Source organism: Carex rostrata, chromosome 8 (assembly GCF_964058835.1).
Source record: "Carex rostrata chromosome 8, lpCarRost1.2, whole genome shotgun sequence".
Taxonomy (NCBI): domain Eukaryota; kingdom Viridiplantae; phylum Streptophyta; class Magnoliopsida; order Poales; family Cyperaceae; genus Carex; species Carex rostrata.
In genome coordinates, this window is record NC_135925.1 from 10,126,683 (window position 1) to 10,139,572 (window position 12,890).

General features: G+C 32.3%; 1 protein-coding gene across 4 annotated transcripts; it reads right to left on the reverse strand.

Moving 5' to 3' along the window:
- Positions 1-6,146: 6,146 nt before the first annotated feature.
- On the reverse strand, positions 6,147-12,564 carry LOC144558121 (Cysteine proteinases superfamily protein). 4 transcript variants are annotated; one of them, XM_078306855.1, is made up of 7 exons: positions 12,280-12,563; positions 10,459-10,912; positions 9,847-9,968; positions 9,667-9,707; positions 9,480-9,578; positions 8,839-9,035; positions 6,147-6,432 (listed from the first exon to the last, which is right to left on the reverse strand). In XM_078306855.1, exons 2-6 carry the CDS (start codon positions 10,889-10,891, stop codon positions 8,864-8,866), a joined length of 867 nt encoding a protein of 288 aa, XP_078162981.1. In that variant the 5' UTR covers positions 10,892-10,912; positions 12,280-12,563; the 3' UTR covers positions 6,147-6,432; positions 8,839-8,863. The 4 variants fall into 4 exon arrangements, with proteins under 4 accessions (XP_078162981.1, XP_078162984.1, XP_078162982.1 ...); XM_078306858.1 differs by lacking the exon at positions 6,147-6,432 and adding an exon at positions 6,485-6,677 and having other exon boundaries at positions 12,280-12,564; XM_078306856.1 differs by lacking the exon at positions 6,147-6,432 and adding an exon at positions 6,745-7,052.
- Positions 12,565-12,890: the final 326 nt, after the last annotated feature.

The window sequence follows — 12,890 nt, forward strand, 5'->3', positions numbered from 1 at the left end:
GTATTAAGTATTCATCTATAACACATCAAGTATTCATACCTAATATATCAAGTATTTACAAAAAAAAAAAAAACTGGACACGTTTTTAGAGGTGTTTTTTTTTCCCATTCAATCTAATCAATATTTCTGACGATTGGTGAGGAATTTTCAAAATCTAAAACCACTAATGTTTTCTACATAATTTTATCTTTTAAATGAGATCCATGATAACATACTTTTGAGTTATTCGTTGAACAAGTATTCATCCTCATCGAGAAAATATTTATTCTCGTCGTGCAAGTGTAAATATAAAAGGGAGTAACTAGCTATCCCCCCGTAACAATTCTCTATTTATCCCCCAATCATTAACTACTAATAACTACTAACTATCTAGGGAGATCACTTACTATTTGTTGAGCATCTAATATTTGAAAGATTTTACAACTGGCGCGCACAAGTATTCATTTATAATGCTTAAAGTATTCATCTATAACACATCAAGTATTTATCTCTAATATATCAAGTATTTTTAAAAAAAATGGACACATTTTTAGAGGTGGTTTTGTTTTCTCCGTTCAATCTAATTAATATTTCTGACAATCAGTGAGAAATTTTGCAAATCTAAAATCACGAATATTTTCTACATAATTTTATCTTTCAAATGAGATCCATGATAACATATTTTCGAGTTGTCCATTGCACAAGTATTCATCCTCATCGAGAAAAATATTCATCTTCGTCATGCAAGTGCAAATATAAAACTGGACACATCACTCATCCATCTTTTATAAGTTTTTAGAGGTGGTTTTTCTTCTCTTTCAATCTAAACACTATTTCTGACGATTTGTGAGGATTTTGCAAATCTAAAACCACGAATGTTTTCTACACAATTTTATCTTTCAAATGAGATCCATGATGACATACTTTCAAGTTATCCGTTGTACAAGTATTCATATTTTGTGATGCAAGTATTCATACCTAAGATATCAAGTATTAATTTATACACATTGAAGTATTCATTCGTATACCTCTATTTTTTTTTCTATTTTTTATGGCATTTCTTAGTACGCAGTGGCTTGATTCATCATTAATAAAGTTTTGTTCTTTGCAAATAACTCACTACTTCATGAGAAAGGAGAACATAGACAGGGATTAATTGCATCCACAGATGCAAAAATATTTTGATACGGTCGACAGTGATAAATCTAACTCGACAGAGGCATGCTCAAGTATTCATTCATACACGTTGAAGTATTCAACCTGACAGAGGCGTGCTTGATTGGAATGGAGTGACGGATGATCTCTGGCAGAACGTCCGCTGGATCGGGAGCAGCAGGCATAGATGGAAAAAACACAGACGTGTTCAAGTATTCATTCACACATGTTGAAGTATTTATTCATACATATAAGTTAAAGTATTCATTCATATATGTTGAAGTATTAATACCTAAGACCTCAAGTATTCATTCATACACCTCTATTTTTAACTCGCTACTGCATGAAAAAGATGAACATAGACACAAAAAGAATTAATTGCATCCACATTTCAAATTCAATTCATTTAGCACTCATTTTGAGATGGCTGAAGTATTCATATCTAAGATATCAAATATTCATAACTAAGATATAAGATATCAAGTAGTCATACCTCTATTTTTTACAAAATTTATTTTTCTGTCATTTCTTAGTACTTAGTACTCACTTACCTAATTTAACATATTTTGTTATTTTCTCCAAGCCTCAATTTTAAAATTGGACACCTATCCAAAAAGAATCACTTGAAACGAATTTCCTTCCCATAACATTTGAAATTAAGTCGTTCTTACAAAAATATTTTCACTCTCTTTTAATTAGACGACAGCTTCATTCATGCTAAAAGAGTAAATCGAATGAGCACACTCGCATCTACCATAAATAATTAGATGATTGCAGATCAATCAGCTCAACGACCGATCACGTGTTATAGATTGACAAAAGTAATATCAAAACCAATGAAAACATAATTTAATACTTTTCTTTGACATTTTTCATTAAGTCTGAAATGGGCCTTTTGACTTGGAGAGGATTCGAATTCGGATCTGATCTAATTCCTTACTGCTCTCAAATCGTTCCGGTACATAAAATAATTTGAATCCTCGATTAGACAAAGTAAAAATTTATACAATGCTTCAATTAAGATCTATGAGAAATGTTATTTTATTTTTCGAATCCTCCAATATAATTTCGAGAAGAAAAAAGAAGAGTACAATGGTAGGCAAGGAGGAGTAGTAGAGAGCTAGATCGCCGGAGACAACGGCAGAGAAGGAGGCGCCAACGGAAATCCCACGACCCTGAGTGGAGGAGTGGTGGTGTTGCCTGAAGGAGGTGGGAGTGCTGGCCAGAGAAGAGGATTTGGATAGTCTTCGAAGAAGAGTTGCCATGGCTGCAATATCTTTCTTTATCAGTTGAGAAGACTCAAGAGGAGAGCTAGGGTGAAAACAGATATATGACGACAAAATAGGAAAAAGTTTCTAATTTAGTAGACTTTGACCGTTAATTTGGTATGACTCTTGATCTAGGGTGAAAACATGATAGATGACGACAAAATAGGAAAAAGTTTCTAATTTAGTAGACTTTGACCGTTAATTTGTTATTACTTTTGATGGGGAACAGAACGGGAGATAGTTAAGCGGGGGATATTATAATTACCCTATAGACTTATAGTCCCCGTATAAATAGGAAAAAGGAGGTTGAAAGGAATATTTGCGCGTTTCGATTTCTGAGTCTCTCACTGTGGAAAAAAAAAGACATCTCTTTCTGATCTAAAACTTGGGGGAAAAAAAAAAGAAGCAAAATATAGAAAGTGGTGAGTGTCCTGCAAAATAGAAAAAAGACTAATTTTCATTCTCCATCACCGTAAAGAAAAGAATATATAAATTCTTCAGTTATCCACCATTTAATGAACAGACAACAAAGTAGCAAAAAAAATCATCATTTAGCAAAAATTGTATCTATAGTATAACTTCACATACTCACCTTTTAATATTAGTTTACCTTTAATATCAATTCACCTTTTAAATTGAGATTTGTGATTATTCGTAAACTAGATTTTAGTTTGAATAATAATTATTATTCATTATAATTAAACTCAAATCTGTCAAAAGTTTGATGAAATGAGTTGCATTCTAGCTAAATGGAAAACCAACACATATGAATCACGTGCTTTAGTTGCGAGTACTTTGCGATCCTAATTGTGGACGTGCCTGGTGCAGTTGAGATTATGGATCCCCCATTAGTATGATTGGTTGGTGCATGGGGTCCAAACCCATATCCAAAATTGTGTACAATTAATACCAAGATGAAGATATAATATTTACGAGTGACATAAATAAAATCTGTACATTTTATGATCACACCATGCTATTCCATTTATATATGAAGACATACTTTTATAGATAAAATCATATCTTAGTATATTTATACTGAGTTATAGGAGTCCGGCTACCGCGATATCATTAGTATATCAGTTTAAATACCATCAACTCTAAAACCTATCAAATTGATTTCAAACAATGAATTTAAATTGTTCAAACAGATCTACTTCATGATTAGTGTGTTTACATATAAAATTTATAATTATTCAAATTTGTTTTGTATCGAGCCAAGCAGTCACAAGTAAGAGTTTTTTAAATTAATTTTAATACATTTATTCATTTATATTATTTTCTACCTCTTGACTTGATACAATAATAATTAAAAAAAATTATATATTTTGTATGTAAACACTTGACTTGATTTTTGATACAATAATAATTAAAAAAATTATATATTTTGTATGTAAACACTTGACTTGATTTGGATTTGTTGTTTGATACATATTTAGTAAGTTTTGAAGTTTGTAACAAATACCACCGATATCACAGCGACTCGAGATGTAGTATCATTGTTACCTTCATTATAACTACATTACCATTTTTTTTTTCTTTCTAAATGTGTGTTAGAAATGAAAAAAGAAGAAGAAAGGATTAATTTATGGGGACTGCATGTGGTTCGACTGTGGATACAGCTATGTTTCTTATAGGCATATGAAAACATTTACTACTTTCCTCAAAAAAAAAAAAAAAAAAAACATTTATTACTGCAGCCGGACTAAAATTCACATATTTCTCATTATGATAGCAGGTTTTTACCCATGTCAAAATGTGGATCAAACAGGTAGATCTTATGCCATGTCAACACTACCAGAAAAATTCTCTCTGAAAGGGGTGCGAGAATTTATAATCTTAACCCAACATAGTACTACAGGCAATGAAGTAAGTTACCTCCTCACCAACAATTAGATTGGTCAACTATTGCAGTTATTTTCATTTTAGCCCAGCTAAAGTTATGCCCTGATTAAAATTGTTTTTTTTTCTTGTCTGGTCGGATTGGCGAAATATTACGTAATATGTTATAATAAATTAATTTTAGATCTTGGTTTTAAGTTCATTTTTGTTTCTTTTTCTGCTGAAGGTATATTTATGTTCTGATAATAAAGTCAATACGTTAAAATGATAAGCTGGTTAAGCGTCATATTATAGCTTTTAAATTAAGTTCTTTTAAGATAAATGATAAGAGTAAAATCTTCCAACTTTAAATATATATAAAAAATTAACCGAATTTAAATTTGACTACCTCCTCCATAGAAAATATATATATATATATTATCTGAACCGTTTGTCACGCTAATTCAGTCGAAGTTAAATAAAATAAATCGTTTATTTGACTGGATTAGACAAGTGTTATAAATACGGTATGCGGTAGTTGAACGGACAAGGTACCACCAAACGATTAATCGGTATACAGCCAATTAATCGGAATTATGTAGATAATTTAATGTTTTTATTAAATTTATGTATATATATCATAATTTATTAAAAATAGTTTATTTAACTCATTAAACTTATCAAACAAACTTAATTTAACTTAGTTCCACTATTATAACATGACACTAGGTTTATTTTTTTCTTAATGCATAAGCACTTTCCATATGTAAGTAACATATTTATTTAATGAAAAAATAAATTCAAGAATTAAACTTTTTCAATTATAACGTATTATTAGAAAAAAAATTTGAAACATTCCAACATAAAATCACTAAATTTAGTTTACGATAACAACTTAGTTATATAAATGAATATCTCATACTAATTGAAAAAATTACACCAATAATTAGTAAGAAAAATATATGATATATAAATAATAGAAGAATTAATCAATTTCAAAGTAAGAAAAAAAAATATATATGAAAAATATTAAATGTATGTCCAAGTACAAATAAAACTACAATATATGATGAGGGATCGGATGACACCGTTTTTTGGTGACATCGGATGACACCGTGCATTTTCAAAGTCCAAACAGTCGATCCAAACCGTTCAACTTGATGGATATGTTAAAATATGCTTACAGATCAAATTTTATATTTTTCTGAATTTTTTTACTATTTATTAAGATGGATACAAAAATTTAATGGTCTGAATATAGCGATTTTGTTAAATACTTAATAAATATTAAAAAAATTCCAAAAAATATAAAATTTGATCTGCAAGTACATTTTAACATATCCATTATGTTGAATGGTTTGGATCGACTGTTTGGACTTTGAAAACTTTGAAAATGCACGATGTCATCCGATGTCACCAAAAAACGGTGTCATCCGATCCCTCCTCATATATGATTTATAAAACTTATTATCACACACTATCACATAAAAAAAAGTCAATGTGAAAAATCAATATTCACTAGAATAAATTAGAATAAACATAAATAAACGGGAATAAACAAAAATAAATAGACAATTAAACGGTAAAACGATCGATTAATCATTTTCATCCACAAACAGGCATCCGTTAAGTGTATTCGTAACGGTTTGGCCGCCGTTAACGATTAAACGGCCGTTAAAACCGTTTTTTACAACCCAGTAAATAAGCATCCGTTAAGCGTATTCGTAACGGTTTGGCCGCCGTTAATGATTAAACGGCCGTTAAAACCGTTTTTTACAACACTGGGTTAGACTGCATTTGTAGACCAATCGAGGTTTAATTTCAACCAACTTAAATCTTATTTGTATCAACTGTACCATACCATTGAATACTCCTACCCGCATTAACTCCATTTTGACTCAAATTGATAGACAAGAGGACAAATTTTTCATTCACCTCACTATTTCAATCATTGAATGCATAACAGCAACAAAATACCAGAGAACCCTTAAATATAGATAATAAAAAAAATAGGTGATTCTAAACTACCATCAGTGGAAAGCAGAAGAACCAAGTTTAGCCTACAAGCTGGAATGTAGATCTTGTTTTTATTGCAATAGCTTTTGTGAGGGAAACAAAATTGCCTTCGTAGGATTAAAGCATTCCATCAAAACCCCGCCTAATCCTCCAATCACCATGTAGCATGTCGTAGATATCTCCAATTCAGCATCTTTCATTCAAAACAATATAGGAACAAGAAGTCAGAAGAACATAAAAAATCCAAGTCAAAACTTCAAAGCATTGAAATTAGGACCACAATAGTACATCAGATTTCATTATTATTATCCACATCAACTATTCTTGCTCTTCTATTAGTAGACAGCATGACAGGTCCTTATTAATTAGGTCAATCCATTAGCTCAGCGATATCAAAGAGAAAAATAAACATGCATGGGGTGTAGTAATCATAACTTTCTGCAATAAATAAAATAAATAGCTACAGTTATAACCAGAGGTAAACAAGCAACATCTAAATATGGAATATCATAACCACTGCAGGAATTTTGTTGAAGTCATGTTAACAAAAAAAAAAAAGAACCAAGTAATAAAAACACAAACATCTCTCTAGAAACCTGAGTACTACTTATATTGCAGAAATAAGTCGCATGCATTATTAAAAAGGTGCAAAAGGAAAATATCAGTCCACTTCATCCCGTTAAGCATCTATTAACAATTATTTTAATTGAAAAATAATTTCTTTTGCATGACGATTTGTCAGAAGTAGAGAGGAGCAGCTCAGGCTTAGGGAATTTTGCAAGCTCAACAAAGAAACATTAAGAAGTCTGAAATCTGAGCATAAATAAAGAAAATGAGAAAAAACAAAAGACAAACAGAACTTAAAAAATATAGTTGGTTAAACCAGTCAAGAGAAATACTCTATCATTTGGCATTACCTAGATATTTACTTGCTACATTAGACCTAAATCCTAACCAATATCTTCTGAAATTCTCAATGAAAATTTGCAAGTGTAGGGTTCAAATGCCTCATGCCTTTCATGCCTCGCATCATTATCTCTGTTTTCAAAATGTGCTTGGATACCAAATTTTACAGCTTTTGGAATTGTTTTACTATTCTTTTAGATAGGTACAAAAAATCTGTTTCTCAGAAGATTCTGGACCATCCAAAAACAGTGATTTTGTACATATCTAAAAAAGTAGTGTAACATTTCCAAAAAATATTGAATTTGGTCTGCAAGCACATTTTAATACGGAGATCGAGTTGAGTGGTTCGGATCGACTTTTTGGAATTTGAAAACGGAGATAAGGATGTGAGGCACAATTGAGGAAAGAAAGACACGAGGCATTTGAACCCTGCTCAATTTTCAAATATCTTGTCCACTGATGGATGTTTGTACCATTAGAGAAACATAACTCATAGTGGTCGTGCTCTGACAAAAGAAGAAACTTTTGCAATTAAAATTCACTTCAAACTAGAATCACCTATTCATCTACACTAAAACTTGAGAAACTGCAGGCCTATTTTAGCCCAATAAACATATCATATAATTTGGGTTAGGCTTGCGACTATCCAATTATATAAAAATCATTGAATGATCCTAACTTGATGTGGCCGTCCATTTAGATCTGACACTCCAGAGTCCAGATAGGATCTGACTGAAGAGCAGCCAATGCCTGCCAAGTTTTAATTTTAAGGGACCAGACAAGACCAGGACCACCTGATCTTGGGATGCACAGATCTACAGAGTACCATCCAATGAATTCGATACAGCTAATGAGGAGTCATACCCTATAGTTCGACTCCTTGTGGACTTCATTGTTTTACAAAACTCTATGCATGTTGTAAGTATAACACATGCATCCCACTGTACTCCCCAATAAACTAAATTATTAAAGACGAGAGTGCCAATAGAAAGCTCCAAAAATATTATAGCAATCTTACCTTAAGTTTATTAAAACAATCAAATTTCATTTCACTAAAAGTTGGGGGAAAAAAATAAAAAAGATGTGAGAAAAAAAAAAGTGTGCAAATCATAGTGATTATGCAATTTGAATTTATATACTAAATTTAGAGAGAGAAAAGAGAGGAAATATTAAATTGTGGAAGATAAGGTTTCGCCCAAAAATTTTTAATTTACCATCTTTAAAAAAAAAAACCCATTTAACCCTATATTCTGACAAATTCCATATTTATCATGACCGCAGTTCACTGCGGTATCAGCAGTGCATTTAATATCACACTGAGTGCATTAATTTGGTATCAGCAGGGTGGTACCGCCGTTTCAAATTGCAGTCCCGGCAAATATGAAATTTTTCAGAAAATAGGGTTAAATGGTTTATTTTTATTTTAAAGATGGTATATAATTTTTTTTTGGAGATTTCTCTATCGTGAGATGTTGTAGATTTCGCATAAAAAAACAGCTAAATTTATTGCCAAGATACTTGTGGTGGTTTCACAATAATCACATAGTTCAATTTACTGTACCTAAAAAGATTAAAAAACTCCTAGGTGTCAAATACAAGCATTAAAACAAATGGGGTTTTACATGCAACGACTGCTAAGTAGAGATGGGCTATCTACAGTCAAACCAAAATATAATTCTTGCCAAAGGCTCACCTGATTACACATTTATTATCCAGTGTCATAATCTTGATTGAGGAGCTTTTCTGGTGGGTAGGTAAAGCGCATCATAATGGCCGAATCCATGATAAAGAACCCTAATGGGATCATCTGTTCCATACTCTTGCCCATATTCAGCTATTGATATCAAACCTCCAGCCTCCTCATCACGCATATATACTGTAATAGGCATTCTACAACCAGAATTCAAGTTTGGTTATTTAGTCATAAACATAACAAGAAGAATAAGCATTCTATAATGTTCGAATTGAAACAGAGCCCCTCCACTACTAAAATTGCAATTATATGACCAGTCTTGAACAAAATTAAAATACGATCCCAGGCTATGGCAAAAACCAACAGAGTCAGAGTTCACTAGAGAATTCAGTTTATCGATATAATAAACCTCTAAAATAATATATTGCGAAACAATTTAGTTGATAAATATATTGAGATAACGCATTGGGAAGTTAACAGTTACTGATTATTTTGCTAAATCAATCAATTAAAAAGCAAGCTAGGTCAAAATGGAATTTTAATAGAACTTTTATGCAATTTAGAAAGAATACAGAGCTCTTCACAAAATAATCTCAGAGGAACAAAAATAATATATAATAATGGAAAGGTTGACTACTCACTCGAGAACATGAGAGGCCATGAACAACTCAGGTTCTCCCCCCCACACATGCGGCTTTCTTATATGGGAAACATATGTATCAAAGTCTCCCTCAACAAACCTACAATAATATTACAGGATTAAAAAGAAAAGGCAGTATAGCAATCTACTATTAAGTACCGGTGATAAACTTATGCTGAAGTACTCACCATTCAGTTTCTGACCTCCTCTTAATAAATTCATCTGCTACCTGTATTAAAGGTTATCAAGCTTACTATTAGAAAGGGCGGATTATATACAGAATATTCAACTCCACAATCTTTTGTAGTATTTAAGTAGTGACAATCTTTTAAAAAGGAGACTGCTACAAGAAGAAACTGAAATGATACCTTTTGTCTAAGTTCATCAGCGAGCTGTCTCTGAAGCTCCTCATCAGGTAAAGATTTCCCAGAGCGCATGCATGCACCATGAGCTACTGACCTAAACAAGCACCTGCCGTCCCCCGGTATACCTTTAAGTCAAATATGACGCATGCACGTGAGCCAGTAATATAAGCTGGAGACTCAATACGTTTAAAAGCTTAAATCTGTTTTGTTCTTTTTGAACCCTAGCCAGCCAAATGCCTCTACAATTAGATCTAACATTTTGTTAAATCTGGCATGGCACAGTCAAGTAGCTCCATTAGTGTGATTATCACGAAAAAACAGAGTTTTGTGGAATGTACACCTTATAAGTGAATCCAAAGTGGCGAATTTGGTACACAAGCTACGAGTAGAACATTCATAAGAACACCAAAAGTAAAAAGAAGTGAAAGCTTGACTATCCAAAAGAGACCAAAAAAGTAATGTTTCACAAGTCCTCTACAACAATAACAATGGATACAGTAATATTTCCATCCTTGCAAAATTGTCTAGATTCAATTTGACCTAGTAATTACCATCAAGAACCATGGGGAAAGAAATGAACAAAACTGTAAAGAAAATAGAATTATCAGCTCATACCAATAACAGTATAATCTGTATGAACAATCTTTCCATGAGATGAAGTAAGCGATGATTCAACAAGCTTAGGAGAACTCCCTTTGCTTTTCTCATCATGTGCTTCAGCATATGCAGGCCCAGACACCGAAAAACTAAAAAACAGCAAGCCTCCAATCTTGCCACTTGGGACATGCCTCATATTCCACCTAACCCTTGATATTGGCATATTAAGCCTTACACAAATGCTCTGGCTTCTAGTTGAAAGGCCGACCCGTAATTGATGCCCCATTAGACTCACCATAGAGACCATACTTTTTAAGTGAAAAGCCCTGTTCTGTTTTAAAACTGTAAACTTTAGGTGGCGGTAATTTCTCCTTTGTACTTGGAAAGGATGAGAGTATAGGCTACAAGGGCTTGATCGATGTAGGAAAACACCAGGCATATAACGAAGCATTGATCGGTATTATGTTTTCACCTGTACAATGAAAAGAAAAAGAAGAAAAAAAACTCAGGGCACTACAAAATACTGGCAATTGGTTTATAGATTTACTGATAATAGAAATGTTTTCACAGCTGATATACTAGAAAACATATGGTGCTATTGACAAATGCATTACGACATATGGTGCATTACAGATTCATCCTGTCAAAATCAATCTCTCCATTGAATCAACTGTTGATCATAAAGCATAATTGTAATAATACAATACTATAATTTAAGCCCCTTCTAATATCAATTTGGTCCTCAAATTTTCAAAGGATTAAATTGCTCATAAGCAATTCAGAAAAAAAAAGTCAATCTTATAGAAGTTAATCAAACCAATAGTAATAACAGAACATTTATATATATATCTACAAAAGCATGATAATATGGTTGACTGAGTATATCAGACAAAGATAGATAGAAATTAGAGGATTGCTGGTACTGAAATGTAGGAAAAAATTGATCCATTCTCTTTCCAACCTCAAAAGAAGTAGAAAGTACCATACAACATTTAATTGCCCCAGAACATAACCCAAGTAAGGAAGGAATGGATGAATGGCATGAATTAATAAACTAATAAAGGATGGAGTCAGAAGATATTTATCTTAAACAAAATCAACCAAAAATATCAAATGCAGTTGTGTTTTATGAGTATTTAGTAAAGAGCTGAATATACTGCATATGCAAAATATTGACTAGATGTACGCAGGAACTGGTTTAATTGATACTGAGTAGTTCTTCCCTTCATTAAAAAAAATAAATAATGCTTGCAACGTAAGAAAACTAAGAAGAATGAGCTTGATTGACCTCAATATAAGGCTTTAGAAGTGCCAATTTGTGGGTAAAAACCATGTTATTTTGGTGCTGATATTGGGTTCAATTTCTCCATTTAGTTGAGTTAGTTGTGTACATTTCAGTAAATACATTTTTATTAGCCTAGTTCACCACATCATCATGACCTAAAACATCTAAAATAACATAATTAAAGCTTAAATCAGACTAATCAGTAGACAGAAGGACCTCTACTTTATCTAAAATAATAAAAGTACTAATTGGTTCATTAATCATTCCCCAATTAGTTTTATTTTAAGAACGAGATCAGCACGTGAACCTATTAATAATTAGGAAATAAGTCGTTTAAATATTCCTAAAAAAGTAAGTGAAAATATATCAAATTAATTCAAATTTGTATAATGATCTACACAAAGAAAACTTTGCGTAAAAGTTAAAACAGTTTCACCTGCTCCATGCGTCCTAAATACTCTTTAAGTGTTACCTAGATGGCCAGGAACACCCCCAAATTGATTAAAGAAAATTAGAAGAGATAGGTAAAAAAAAAGGGGGTAAGAGAAAGGTACCTGTTCATGCGTGAAGGAAGAAGCTATAAGAATTGCAGATATCCAATAGTTAATCCACTGGAAAGAGAAGTCTAATGAGGGTTGGCGGTGAGTGTGGCGCAAGAAATAATAAGCGGGTTGCTTGGGCGACAAACTAGTACGAGGAATGGGGAAAGCTGAAGGTGCTTTCTTGGTCCTTTCACTTGTTTTTTTGGAGAAGGGGAGAAGAGTAGGAGAAGGGAAGGATAGCGAAGGTTCGTTCAATCGAGAGAATTCTCGCCAAGGAGTGGGGACGACGGAAGGGGAGTGTGAAGTCAGCACGTTACACCCGGTCCGCTATGAATGAGTATAGAGTACGAGGAGGGTTCAAATGCCGATTTTTTTATTTTTATCCAAAAATATTATTATTTTAATTAAAATACTCAGTTTTTCGCCGGAATTTTAAAAATACCCAATCCGTGGAATTTTTCCACGGGTTGAAATTTGAATTCCCACCGTGGAAAAATTCCACGGACCAGACCCATTTTTATTTTTTTTTTATTTTTAAAAACAGAAATTTGTATTTATTTTTTATTTTTTGTATTGAAATATTAGAAATATTGGATATATTTCTTTGAAAATAGATGGAATAC

What these genes read in the sequence shown, in the direction of transcription:
- LOC144558121 (XM_078306855.1), bottom strand. Translation starts at nt 10,891, where the DNA reads ATGCTTCGTTATATGCCTGGTGTTTTCCTACATCGATCAAGCCCTTGT. An exon ending in CTGATGAACTTAGACAAAAG is followed by an intron (nt 9,708 to 9,846) that starts GTATCATTTCAG and finishes CCTTTAATACAG; the next exon opens with GTAGCAGATGAATTTATTAA. An exon ending in AGGAGGTCAGAAACTGAATG is followed by an intron (nt 9,579 to 9,666) that starts GTGAGTACTTCA and finishes ATATTATTGTAG; the next exon opens with GTTTGTTGAGGGAGACTTTG.